Source organism: Lycium barbarum, chromosome 4, assembly GCF_019175385.1.
Source record: "Lycium barbarum isolate Lr01 chromosome 4, ASM1917538v2, whole genome shotgun sequence".
In the NCBI taxonomy this organism is placed as follows: domain Eukaryota; kingdom Viridiplantae; phylum Streptophyta; class Magnoliopsida; order Solanales; family Solanaceae; genus Lycium; species Lycium barbarum.
Window position 1 is genome coordinate 135,054,543 of NC_083340.1, and position 14,017 is coordinate 135,068,559.

At 32.0% G+C, this 14,017-nt stretch overlaps 2 protein-coding genes across 2 annotated transcripts; both read right to left on the reverse strand.

Moving 5' to 3' along the window:
- Nucleotides 1-1,238: 1,238 nt before the first annotated feature.
- LOC132637837 (uncharacterized) lies at nucleotides 1,239-2,961 on the reverse strand. The gene is made up of 2 exons (XM_060354867.1): nucleotides 2,919-2,961; nucleotides 1,239-1,585 (listed from the first exon to the last, which is right to left on the reverse strand). Exons 1-2 carry the CDS (start codon nucleotides 2,959-2,961, stop codon nucleotides 1,239-1,241), a joined length of 390 nt encoding a protein of 129 aa, XP_060210850.1.
- Nucleotides 2,962-9,920: 6,959 nt separating this feature from the next.
- On the reverse strand, nucleotides 9,921-11,559 carry LOC132638637 (protein EPIDERMAL PATTERNING FACTOR 1-like). The gene is made up of 2 exons (XM_060355449.1): nucleotides 11,350-11,559; nucleotides 9,921-10,354 (listed from the first exon to the last, which is right to left on the reverse strand). Exons 1-2 carry the CDS (start codon nucleotides 11,441-11,443, stop codon nucleotides 10,101-10,103), a joined length of 348 nt encoding a protein of 115 aa, XP_060211432.1. The 5' UTR covers nucleotides 11,444-11,559; the 3' UTR covers nucleotides 9,921-10,100.
- Nucleotides 11,560-14,017: the final 2,458 nt, after the last annotated feature.

The window sequence follows — 14,017 nt, forward strand, 5'->3', positions numbered from 1 at the left end:
GGTCACGATTTACTCGCACAAAAATATCAAGGGTCAGAATCGACCCAGAATCAAGTCAATCCATCTAGTTCCTCATGAACCAATGAGAACTCGACATTCAAATCGTATGCAAACAAAAGCAATTAAAGATTTTCAATGTTTGAGACCGTTGTTAGGCAGAAAGAGGAGGTTAATACCTTATTTGGGTTGGAATATGGCTAATTTGGTTGAGAAATGGCAGAGCAATAAATGCTCTTACCATTCTCAGCCATGCCGAGTCAACACCACGTGTTGAGAGCCCGCAATTTTTCCATTTCCGTCCTGCGACGTCGAAGAGAGAGGAAAAGGGGGGGGGGGGGGGGGGGGTGGCGACGGCGGCGGCTAGGATTTGCCCCCTTCTCTTTCGCTTTTGACACAAAATGAGACCCCTAGGGTCTGTTTGTGTCATTGTTGTTGTTGTTTTTGTTGTTGTTGTTGTTGCATATGAGAAGTGTTGGGCCGAGTCAAGCCTTATTGGGCTGGACTCGACTCAACTCTTTTCTTAAAAGGAAAAAGGGTCTGATTTGTTATATATACATGAGTATACATGTATATTCATGTATATATAGGTATATGGACGGGGAAAATATGCACAATTTGACAGGTAGCCCAAATTTAAACAATGTCCATTAATTGGACATTTTAACTATGACCACGTTTAAACTAATTGACCAATAAAAATAAAATGATTTTTTGTCAAAAGTGAACTTAATCTAATTAAGCCATGATCTTGGATATTTTAATTATTTCCATAATTGGCTAATAATTGATTATTTCAATTACAACCATTTAATGGGCAATTTTCATAATTAATTATAATTAAAACTTAATTAATTATGACAAAATTCTAATAAATTGATTAAACAAGAATTGAGGGGTAAAAATGGTTAATTTATTTAATTAAACAGATTCCTTGTATTAAACAAAATAAAATGCTTTGCAAGTTGACATTCTAACAATTTAGTCAATTAAGTGAATAATTGTGGTAAATTATTTTCTCTCTTGGCTAAATTTGGAAAAAGTATTATAAAGTTTAAAAAATATGTAAATTAATTTCCAAACAATTTATAATATTAAAGAAACTACTTTATCAAACAAAATTGGTAAAATATTATCTAAATAATTTTATAAAATCATTTTGACTTCCGAAAATACATATTTCACTCTATTTAATATTCAAGGACTCTGGGTAATCAAAACAAATTATGGGAGGTCAAAAATTAGGTGTCAATAGTACTTGTTTCAACATTTTCGTTAGCAGCGAATCGGTTTGCAATTTCCTTTAGGAAACTCTTGGCATTTTTATCCTCTGTTATACTGCCCCTTAAGGATTCCGGAATTGAGTGTTGCATCACTATCAAGCTCATGAAATTTGATCGCTCCCACTTTTCATATGCGGCCTTTTGTGCATTAGTACTTGTTTCGTTCAAGTCCGCAGGGCGATCAAATCTTAACACAAAGTCAAGATCCATGGAACCAAGCACAATCATAATGTGCTCTTTCCATTTCTTGAAGTTTGTGCCGTTAAGCACAGGAATGTTGTTCATATTGCCAGATATAGAAGAAACTATAAAATAAAACAAGTAATGCTCACAATTAATCATTCAAATAAACAATGTATATGTGAAGATGATAAGTTGGTATATTATCAATTGATCTCTCCTTTAATCTTAGAATTTTGCTATGTTTGATTCATAAAGTAGTGCATTTAATGTCGTTTATATCTATTTTACAGGTTTATGTGATTTACAAGTGACCGGGAGAGATAACAAGTGAAAACAAGTCAAAAGAGGCCAAATTGAAGAAAACGGAAAAAGTGGCTGAAAATGCAATTTCGGGTCAGATTTGCAAAAACTGAAAGTTAGGGGCTGTTTTTGTCATTTTTTTTAGTTGGGAAATTTGAAAATTATAAAAGTGAAGCTTGGGGCAAAATATTTTCATCTTTGGCCATTTTCAACACAAGTTTTGGAGACTAGGGTTCATCAACTCACACTTTGGAAGAGAAGATTTGAAGACTTAGATGAGAAATTTCTTACTCTTTTATCCATTTCTTTAATTTCTTGTTATGTATTGAATATCTAAGTGTGTAGTACTCCATTCCATTACTTGAATCTTGTTTATGAAAATATTCTATGATTAAAGTTTGGATGAAACTCTTGTTTTGCTTATGTATTGAATGATTTTTATTGCTAATGAAGTGAGTTAATGTTATTTTAATTAATCTTGTTCTTTAATATTTCTTAAGGGATTAGCTAACCCTAAGATCCGCCCATTTACTTCGATTTGAGCTCGAGAGAGGAAGATTGAAGTTGGGAAAGATTAATTAACAAGAATTTGGGGCTTTAAAACCCATCTGATAACTTGAGCTAGAGATAGGAAAATTACTTGAGATTATATTGATTGTGCTTAATATCACACTCTAAGGTTTGCGAAAGCTTAGAATGAAATTTATTGATTTGGTCGAGAGACTTTTGATGAGAGTTTAGAGATCATTATCTAATTAGCATAAACTCACTCTTAGTCATAAAATCGTGAAATACATTGGATCGTTACTTGAGCGTAATTTCCTTTGTATCCATACTTGTGGTCATTGATCATTTTACTTGCTTTCTAGATTAGTTTATCTTTGTTAGTTGTTAAACCAAAAAATCAAATATTGAAAAAGTGTTTTGCTTAGCTTAGTTGGTGATAATTCCTTACTTGTTTAAATCGCCTAATCTATTGTTCTCTGTGGGATCGACCCCGACTCATAGTTAGGTAAATTATATTGCGACGGCCGTGTACACTTTCTCTTTGAGGAGTGAATTTGGACGTTATCAGAAGATAACTTCAATTAAATAAAACTGAAGTAACAATAATAAATAAATTTAAAATTGTACATTTATCAAAAACATATATACCTAGAAGTGAGCCCATCTCAAGATACCTAGCACAACATGCCATTTATTTAGTCTTTGAACATAAATAACAATTTGTAAGTGGTACTCTTATACATGGTTCCTGAACATTGATTACTTAAACGGCCTAACAATATGCCTTACTTTGGACCGACACATTATCAGCATGTCATTACTAAATGTATTACATATTCATGACTATCCATAATCTGGCCAAAATAATCTTCTTTTGAGATAATTATTTCGCATTGATAAAATATGCTGACATGTTCAAAATAAATAAATTTTATCCAATAGAGATTCATTTTGAAACAAGAAGCCCAAATGATATAATGATTAGGGTGTTGAAATTTTAATTAACGAACTAAACAAACAAAAAGGTTACAAACTGCTGAGTAAAACGACAGAACGTAACAAAACTTGAGGATCAAAATATTGTTAGCATTAAAAATTTAAACCTTTACTAACAAAGAGATGGAAAAAATATTGGTGGCATTATACCATTTCTGCCACCGTTTCGGGAAACAGAAAGCGGCATAATATTATTAAAAAAAAAAAAAAAAACTGCCACCATAAATTCTTGTTGTCGATGTTTCGGCAAAGCAAACGCAAATTGACCTTAAATGCATTAGATTTGTTTTCTTTATCCCTTTTAAATTGAAAAACAAACACTGAACCAAATAAGATTCCATGGCTAACAATTGGGTTTTATTCTTGAACCAGAAAGTTCGAATTAAAAAATATTCCTTGTTCTAAGAAAAAAAAAAGGAGAATATTTTCCTCAATTTTCATAACTAAATGCAACGTTTTCAGTTACAAATTTTTATCCCAGAATACATGAAAACTGATGCCGTTCAACAAGAACATGTAGAAAATTGTAGAACAACCCTAATCCCCTAATTAGGGATGGCAACGGGGCGGTGCGGGGCTGGCGGGACGGGTCGGGTTTGGGCTTGTGCGGTTGTGGGGCGGGACGGGGCGAGGCAGGTTCATTTTACAAAAGAGATTTTTTGCGGGTTGCGGGGCGGGTGCGGTTTCTTGAGTCCGGAGCCTAAAGGGTATAAAAATACACGGTCTTTACCAAAAAGGAATGTCTAAAAATTACTATACCAAAAGGGGTATATCGTGGGCTGATCCACGATATACCCCAATTTTTTTTTTTTTTTTTGCGTGTCAGACTTGTCAACGAAAAAAAAAAAAAAGTTTAATTGTATAACATGGACTGATCCACGTTATACAATTTATATTGTATAACGTGGATCAGTCCACGTTATACAAGATTGGAATGAAAAGTGGATAATGGGTTTCTGTACTCGGGCTCATGCTCTTAACCATGGAAATGGAGCTTAAAGCACTTGTCCAGGGACTTCAACTAGCAACTGACCACCAACCTTGTCCTGTGGAGATCAAAACGGACTCCACTGAGGTGTTTAATACCATCAATACTAACTCCCCATTATATAACAATCTCACATCTCAATGCAGGTACTGGGTAATTAAAGAAATTGGGGAATCCGCTTATCCGCCATTGATTTAGAGAAGGGAACCAGGTCGCACATGTTTTATGGCGCGGCAAGGAGCTAATGGAGAAGAAAGAAATCAGTAAGTGTTTTTGTATAATGCCACCTTTTGTTATGTATCAAGTACTACTTGAAGATATGGGAGAAGTACACTACTAGAAATTGTATCAGAAACCCATTATCCACTTTTCAGTCCATACCTTATAACTTGTATAACGTGGACTGATCCACGTTATACAATATAAATTGTATAACGTGGATCAGTCCACGTTACACAATTAATTATTTTTTTCGTTGACAAGTCTGACACGGAAAAAAATAATTTGGGGTATATCGTGGATCAGCCCACGATATACCCCTTTTGGTATATTAATTTTTGGACATTCCCTTTTGATAAAGATCGTGTATTTTTATACCCTTTAGGCTCCAGACTCGCGGTTTCTTTTAGCATGTTATGTTCCTCTTCATTCATATTTCATTTTAAAATTATATTTTTGGACTGTAGCAGTGGAGATGGAGACTGGTCCATTTAACATTTTGTCTGTGATCCTTGCCAGATCATACTTCAAAATTAATCTCTAATACCTCGTTCCCTTTTCTTATTTTTTTACTTGTAAATTATACCATGGAACATTATGATATGCTATAAAACAGAGTTGAGATGTACTCAATGGTCATAAATTAAAACTCAAATGAGCAATACTACGTGAATAATCTTTAATTGTTGTAAATGTTGTTCATATCCATGATGTCGAGTTCTGTCAACAATATCAAAGCTTTGTATCAAAATATAGTGCAAAAATGAACTTAGCATTTGTTAAAGTTAATTGTAATTCAGACGATTACAGAAAAAGTTGTGTTCTTATGACAATTTTAAATGAAAATACAACTAATAAAGTGAAGGATAAAAATACTCTTAAGCGGGGCGGGGCGAGGCGGGTCGATGCTGGTATGGTGCGGGCGGGGTAGATGCGGGTGGAAATGTTATGCGGGTGCAGGGCGGGGCGAGTTTAAATTGTGTGGGTTAAGAGAAAACCCGCATCTCACCCACACTGCCCTACCCCATTGCCACCCCTAGGCCCTAATCTTATTTTTTAAGAATAGGGGAGAAACAAAAATATGCCCCGAAACATTGAATAATCGTGTCTAACGATTCAATAAGACTGTGCTCAGATACCACTTGATAGAAAACAGAGTCCAGGAATCACAAGTAAATTGATAGACAGTGAATAACAATTCTGGAACAGTACGGGTACTAACCTTGTTCCATTGCTAGAAGTGATTGAAGGAGAGGATCTTCTAAGCCTTGAAGAGTGTGCCTTTTAATGTTCTTTTTCTGAGATGGAGAGAAAAGAAAAGTAGCATTTCAGGTTTAGGGACCGTCTCTATTTAAAAGGTATTGAAGTATCTTTTCAAATTTAAGGTACCTTTTCATATTTCATAAAAAATAAATGAAAAGAAATAAAAGATATTTTCTAGGAAGGCCCATATAATAATTCTTTATTACATCATAAAATGGGCTTCTTTAATGATGACATATCTATGTAAAATATATTCATATGTGAGTCCATAAATAGAAAATTACTAACACTTATATATATATATATATTTATATATATATATATATATATATATATATATATATATATACTAGCAATATATGTTCGTGCGATGCATGGGCCGAACATGTTTATTCACTTTAATTAGCCAGTCTTTAAGGTTTGTATTTTGAAAATAACTTTTAAAAACATTCTAATTGTTATTATATATAGCAACATATACAAAATGTATTTTATGTACCATCACTGTAGTTATAATTAGAAATGGAGTTTAAAAATTAAAAACATATAATGGAATTAAGTCTTTGAGATGGAAAGAGTCGGACTTTTTTTTCATTGTCATGATAATGAAAGTTGTTCATCGATGTGAAGAAGAAAATTAGTAAGAATATGAGGGAAAATTAATATTTTGATTCTAGATTTTTTCTTTTAAATTCTTTAATATCTTATATGTATACCGACAGGTTGATATCCATCTCAATTAACTAATTGTTCATATCCAAACATAAGAACCATTGTTGTATATATTGGATTTTTTAAAAGCAAAACTAATAAAATATTTTTATAAAATATATTATAAATTTTTACATTAACAAATATAGATAAAAAGAATTGTTACAAAGAAATCAAAATTAGAAAGATATAGTTCTATCGTAAATCACCAAATTTTAATTTCGAAATGAAAATATAAAATAATACATTTTATAAATGTAAGAAACAATAATCAGAGAATGCAAAGGAGAGTAAAAAAAGTAAAGTATTGACAAAGAAGGAAAACAGAGATAAAAGTCACTCCCTCCCTTCACTTTTACTTGTCCACATTGACATATCAGGATAAAGAAATTTTTCTTCTTCTTATTTTACCCTTCACATTAATTACTCATTTTCAAATCATTTTCTAAGGCTATTGAGACTATACACCAAAAACTATGAATATTATGATAAAATATATACTTTATTTATTAATTATTAAAGAACGTGAAAAGTCAAAGTGGACAAGTAAAAGTGCACGGATGGAATAAATATGTGTAGGAGAATTAAAATTGAAGTGCATATGTGTATACATGAGAAGAGACTAAATACTCAGTACTATGACATACGTCCAAGTGGGATAAAAAAGTAGTTGGATAAAGTGTACAATGTATATAACTTTTGGTACAAATTTACATTGCTATTGTTCGTCCTCTCTTCATGTTTAAAGTATTGACAAAGACGGAAAACGGGGATAAAAGTCACTCCCTCCGTTCACTTTTATTTGTTCATGTTAACATACCGAGAGAAAGAAATTTTTGTTCTTATTATTAATTTTACCCTTCACAAATTACTCATTTTCAAATCATTTTCCAATGCTGTTGAGACTTACACCAATAAATATGAATATTATGATAAAATATATACTCCCTCAGTCCCATATTACTTGTCACTTTCCCTTTTGCACGTCACTTAAGAAATCATAAATAAAAGATGTATTTTACTATCTTACCCATATCTCTCTCCAATAAACACATTCGGCTTAATACCTAGATGGACCCTTAAACTTGACATGTTTTGTAAGATAGGCATATAAACTTACAAGGTGACCAGATAGACACTTAAACTTGCTCAAAGTTATTTTTTAAACACATTTGAATTGAACACCTGCGCGTGAGGTCCAAACGACAATTATGTAGCGTGGGGTTAAGTTTTGTCAGGTGATGTTTTTGGTTTTGTGTCTTGCGTATTTCAGAGGTCCAAACAGAGCCCTCTTTTTTGACTTTTTGTGTTTTAGGCTTTTACCTCTCCTTTTCATATCTCTCCTTCTACGTGTCTCATTGTTTTTAATTACTTTCGCAAAGTTAATAATGAAAAATAAATCTAAATGGTTATTTTTTTACCCTTAAATAATTTTTTATCCACTAAAAATTATTCGTATTATTTTTGTAAAAAAAAATTATTCGTATTATTTTTGCCCGACTCTTTTTCCAGCAATCGAGTCGGGTTGAGTTATTTTAGTGGGTAAAAAATTATTTGAGGGTAAAATAATTTTGAAGGGCTGGGATGATGCCACGTGGCAGCAGTTAGACATAAGGGTATACTTGACCACATAGTATAACTTTAAGGGTATAATTGACCCTAAAGTATAACGAAGAGTCTTTTTCGTTTTTTTATTGGCTTGTATTCTGACTTAGCAATTTTAAAATCCTTCACGCGCTTAGGATAAAAATCTATCTGATCACATTGTAAGTTAATATGCCTATCTTACAAAACATGCCAAGTTTAATGGTCCATTTAGGTATTAAGCTAATAATACGGATAATTGTTTTTCCAGCAAAAATAATACGAATAATTTTTTTTTACAAAAATAATACGAATAATTTTTAGTGGATAAAAAATTATTTAAGGGTAAAAAAATAACCATTTAGATGTATTTTTCATTATTAACTTTGCGAAAGTAATTAAAAACAATGAGACACGTAGAAGGAGAGATATGAAAAGGAGAGGTAAAAGCCTAAAACACAAAAAGTCAAAAAAGAGGGCTCTGTTTGGACCTCTGAAATACGCAAGACACAAAACCAAAAACATCACCTGACAAAACTTAACCCCACGCTACATAATTGTCGTTTGGACCTCACGCGCAGGTGTTCAATTCAAATGTGTTTAAAAAATAACTTTGAGCAAGTTTAAGTGTCTATCTGGTCACCTTGTAAGTTTATATGCCTATCTTACAAAACATGTCAAGTTTAAGGGTCCATCTAGGTATTAAGCCAACACATTCTAATCAAAATTGACTATTTTCAAGAACATTTATTACTAAGGGTAAGAAGAGAAATATTTAATTAATTTTATCTTGGTTTTGTAAATGAACAAGTAATTTGGACATATATTTTTAGTAACGTGGCCAAGTAATATGGGACGGATAGGGTAAGATGGGAAAGATTTAATTAATTTTATCTTAGTTTTATAAATGAACAAATAATTTGGACATATATTTTTAGTAATGTGGCCAAGTAATATGAGACAGAGGGAATACTTTTTTTAATTCTTAAAGAACGTGTAAAGTCAAAAGTGAACAAGTAAAAGTGCACGGAGGAAATAAATATATGTCGGAGAATTAAAATTGAAGTGCATACGTGTATACATGAGAAGAGAATAAATATTCAATACTTTGACATTTGTCCACGTGAGATAAAAAAGTAGTTGGTTAAAGTATACAATTTATGTAGCTTTTGGTACAAGCATTCGTTGCTGTGTTAGTCCCTCTTGGACACTTATATATAACAAAAATATATCTATAGGTGAATCTCTTTATTTTTTTATGTATTTTTTGTATATTTTTATATGTTTTCACTGAAAATTCTAATTCCACCACGATAAATGAGACAAAGAACGACCGCTGAACAGGGCAACCAACTCCTCCCAAACCATGGGAGTTTGAATCCAAGCCCCTGAAATATGTATTTTGGTCTTTTGCCATGCTGCAAATACACGTTTTTTTTTTTCTTTAATTCAATTCATCTTCTTAGTTCCTCTTGACTTGCTATTCTTTATTAGTCTTAGTTGACTCTTTTTTTGATTAGTTAATTCTGGACTTTTTTAAACTACCTCTTCTTTATGTATGTGTCTCTGGATACGTGTGTTGCGCATGTACTCCATATCATTCAAAAAAGGTGAAACATTTGCAAATATAAGTAATGATGCCATCATTGACCATTTTTAGAATATGCAAATTTGTCGAGGACAATTACAAATGAATGATGTATACTTATATCGTTGGAAGTTTTAGGTTTTGCGCCAAGTTGTCATAATTATTATACATATTTTTTGTTCGATCGATTTGTCTATATAAATTGGAAAACACATTTACGTTTAACACAGTATAACACCCCAAACCTTCAAATCTTGAATCCGCTTCTGAAGATTAAGAAAAGAAGTGAAAGAGAAAAGAGTAATGAAACAAGAAGCTCTCATTGAATACACATGAGAAGGATCCTACAAAATTAGGCCCTACACAATGGGAAGAGGAAATAAAACTATAAGAAGCACTATATGTTACATATGATTGATGGAAAATTGACAATATAACATACTCGTATATAGTTATCGTTTTTTTTTCTTTTTCTGATCAATTAAGGAACAGGGTATGATTTGTTATGGCACATACATTTGTAAGACACAGGACAAGTCTCAGCTTCGTCCAATGATGAACAAACAAAACTAACCATCACTAATCTACAAGGTTTACATGATCCACATGCATGAGAACAATCTGGCAATCTTGATCCTGCTATTTGCAGAGTATCTGCTTTTTTCTGCATCATTGGTCTTGGCAATATTGCCTTTTTCTTACTGACCAGAGTTGGTGGCAAATGTCTTTGATCGTCTAAACAAAGAAAATAAAAATTGAGCATTAACACAATGTTTATGTGGTAAAGAAAATGGAACATATAGTATCACTAATTTACTCTCCCGATCCCAAATATTAGTAGTTGTTTTGATCGACACGGAAATGTTATTTCAAAGTAGACATTTGGACATGAATTATTGGTTGATATATGATAAATAGTAGCTGAAGTTATGTTGTAAAAAGGGTATTTGAAAGCGTTATGTTTGGACATGAACAAATAGCTAGATTTTCGTGTGTGAAAACTCCCAAAACCTGTTTTTCAATATTCAAATTTCATATTTCAAATTTGAAGTTGAAATAATAGGCCAATTTACTAAAACACTTCTTTAAAATAATCTGCAGAATATTATTTCAAATTTTTGAAACAAGATCTATGGACAAACAAAAACAAAAATCGTTTATTACTTCGTGTCCAAATTTATCCTTACTCCTCAAATTAATGAAGTGCTAATTCAGTGACACGCTTAAGAAAGAGGTAAAGAGTACATATTTTCGACAAATACTGATTAAGACCATTAAATGTCTTCCCTACGTACGGGTGTGTAGGGAATCTTAAGAATACATACTGATACTGTACTCCATTTGTATCATTACTTTTTTTTGTCGTAGTTTAAATTGACACAAAGTTTAATAATGAAAAATGTACTTTTAAATTTGTGGTCTTAAATATGTCATCATTTATTGACAATAAAACTTTTGAATTTTGTGATCTTAACATGTTATATAGCATTTGTGTGGTTATGAAATCTTCTCTTTGACGATAAAATGAGAAATTTAAATTAACTTGTTCCTAAAATTAGAAATTATAAAGAAGTGGACTAAAATAAATAAGTACACATAAATTGAAACGGAGGAAGTAATGTGGATCAAAAGGTAAACAAATGAACAAGAAGTAGTAGGTAATATTCTTAAAGTTTTTTATCGATAGAGAGAAATAAAATGCTTGGAAGAGACTAAGTCGAATATCATACTTGAATTTAGCTTGGGAATATGCCTGGCATTCATGACAATTGGGAGGAAAACAAGAAGAATGATAATAGTTGCAATGTACTTGGAACTCCTCATTGTATCCTTAGTTTGTTATTCTTCTTCTTCCTCTTAGCTTTTTGATGATCACCTTTGTTGTTTGATAGTTGATAGAGATAAAAATAAGATTTGGTTTGTTGAAGGAAAAAGAAGAGAAATGCATGGATATTTAAAAGGGGTAGCAAAAGATGGGAGAATTGAAGCAAGTCACAGGCAAGAGTGAGAGTTAGCAATAAGGTCACATGAAAGAGGCAGACTCACACTCATAGGGCTTGAGAACCCTGTGAAATCTGGTGATTGCATCTGTGTGTTCGTAGTTGACACACTTCAGTTTCCTGCATTCATAGTGTAAAAAATATTTACATAATCAGATTACTGAAAAAATAATTATAAGTAATTTTTAAGATTTAGCATTGAATTCATTGTATTTTAAAATTGTGGCTTCAAATCTACTACATATTGCAATTTTTATGGGATATATTTTATGCATAATTTTTTGTTCCGTGTCAAAAATGTTGGGTTCCGATGAGCCAAATAGATGCATCCGCTCCTGATGCAACACATTTTCACTTTTAGTCTATTTAAAAAAGAATGACGCCTTTTGTATTTCAAAATATTTTAACTTTATAATACTCATTTTACCCTTTATGAGATGATTTGTAGTCCCACAAATGTATATGACTTGTTTTAAACCATACATTCAATTTTTATTTTTTTTGTTAAATACATTGAGCATTCAAACATGGTCATATAAAATGAGGCAAAAAGAATACTAACCTGCTATTACAAGTTAAATTATAGTACATTTAACAGTTTTTTTTTTTTTACTGTACTATCAAATGTATAACTTATAGTAGTATTTATTTTGGAACTTTGGTGATTATGGAACAAGAGTTACTGTGACAAAGAAAGCTTCTTTAACGTGAAGATATGAATGGTGAGTGGAAGTGGTTTGTCAATTTTCATGGACCAGCAGGTTAGCTTTAAATGCAGAGAGCATATATTGGTAAATTATGGTAACATGATCTCGAAGATGAAAGTAAATACAGAAAGTTATGAGCTTAGTGTGCTCTAATGTGACTACTATAAATGTTTTCCAGTTTACTTCAAGGACTCGGTGAAAATTAAAGAAAAACTCCAGAATGTGATTTCTAGTGCACGTGATGTATTTATTACTTGCACCTTAGTGCTCCTTTTAAAATATATATATATATATATATATATATATATATATATATATATATATATATATATATATATATATATATATATCTTACCTAGTATTCATATAATATTCTATTCTTCAATTTTATTACTACCAGTTAATTTTCTTGCTTTGTTTATCTTGCTATTCTGCTGCCGTTATTTTTCTGTCTAGCTATCTTGTTTTGGTTACCCTTCTTTTGAGTGGGGATTTTATTGGGAACAACCTCCCTATCCAATAAAGATAGGAGTAAAGTCTGCGTACATCTTACACTCTCCAGATTCACTAGTGGAATTACCCCGGATATGTAATCGATATTGTTGATGTCTTTTAAGATTAATTGACAAAACGTTCATACCCCGTGTGATATCAACAGGATATAAAAGAAAAACTCAGCATACCTTTCGTAAAGGAATGCACCAGTAGAGTCGTCAAAACGAATTGGACTTTGCGATAGGATTTAGCGGCTTAATTCAATCCATCCTTTATTTTAAGAAAACTTTTACATGATTATTCAAGTGGAGTAGAAAAAATTCCCGTTTGTATCAATTTATTCAAAATTTGTTCATTAGAAAAAATGCATAGTACATTTTATATGGTGTATACCTTGGTGATATACAATTATGTGAATTGTATATTGCCAGCTTCTACAGTAGTATGATTAGATCATACATATGCAAAATTTAGACATTTGAATCTGAAGTTATGTTTGGTAGTTCAAATCTCAGACATAGAGGTCTGAAGTTTGGGACTGTCAAGCCAAACTTCAGACAAGAAATTTTGATATTGTCAGCCCAAGCTTCAGGCATAAATGTCTGAAGTTTGGCTTGTCCAATCAAACTTCAGACTTTTTGAATGAAATTGAGATTAAAAGTTTGAAGTTTGTTTGCACAGGTAATATGCCAAATTTCAAGCATAATTTGTCACTTCGAATGCGAATTTTTGCAAATTTAATTACATTTATAGAAAGTTGATTCTAAAGTGGCTAAGCTACGTCGCAGTTATACCTTCAATAGAGGCCCTAAAATCAGCTACTCATGCGCGCCTTATTGGGAAGAAATTGCACGGTTTTCCCTTCAAATGGGTTGGTCTTTAATTTTTGCCCTTCAAATGAGTTGGTCCTTAATTTTTGTCCTTCAAAATCGAACTCATGCCCTTATGCCTTGCGGGGCATAAGTTCTTTAAGGGTAGGGGGAATAACTTGCTGGATATTATGATGCAAAAATATAAACTTGTGCCTCACAAAAAGTTGCTCTTGGGGGACAAAAATTAAAGACCAACACAAAATAGGAACAAAAGGGAAACTGATCCCTTCTTGGTGCCATTTTTTGCGCGGATTACCCTTCAAACGCGTTGGTCTTTAATTTTTCTCCTCAAATTGTTGGTCTTTAATTTTTACCCTCGCTTAA

Excerpts from the sequence above, each read along its gene's own strand:
- LOC132637837 (XM_060354867.1), bottom strand. The coding sequence starts at position 2,961 with ATGGCATGTTGTGCTAGGTATCTTGAGATGGGCTCACTTCTAG. Across the intron at positions 1,586-2,918 it reads TGAGATGGGCTCACTTCTAG|TTTCTTCTATATCTGGCAAT; the intron begins GTATATATGTTT and ends TTTATTTTATAG.
- LOC132638637 (XM_060355449.1), bottom strand. The coding sequence starts at position 11,443 with ATGAGGAGTTCCAAGTACATTGCAACTATTATCATTCTTCTTGTTTTC. Across the intron at positions 10,355-11,349 it reads TATTCCCAAGCTAAATTCAA|ACGATCAAAGACATTTGCCA; the intron begins GTATGATATTCG and ends TTCTTTGTTTAG.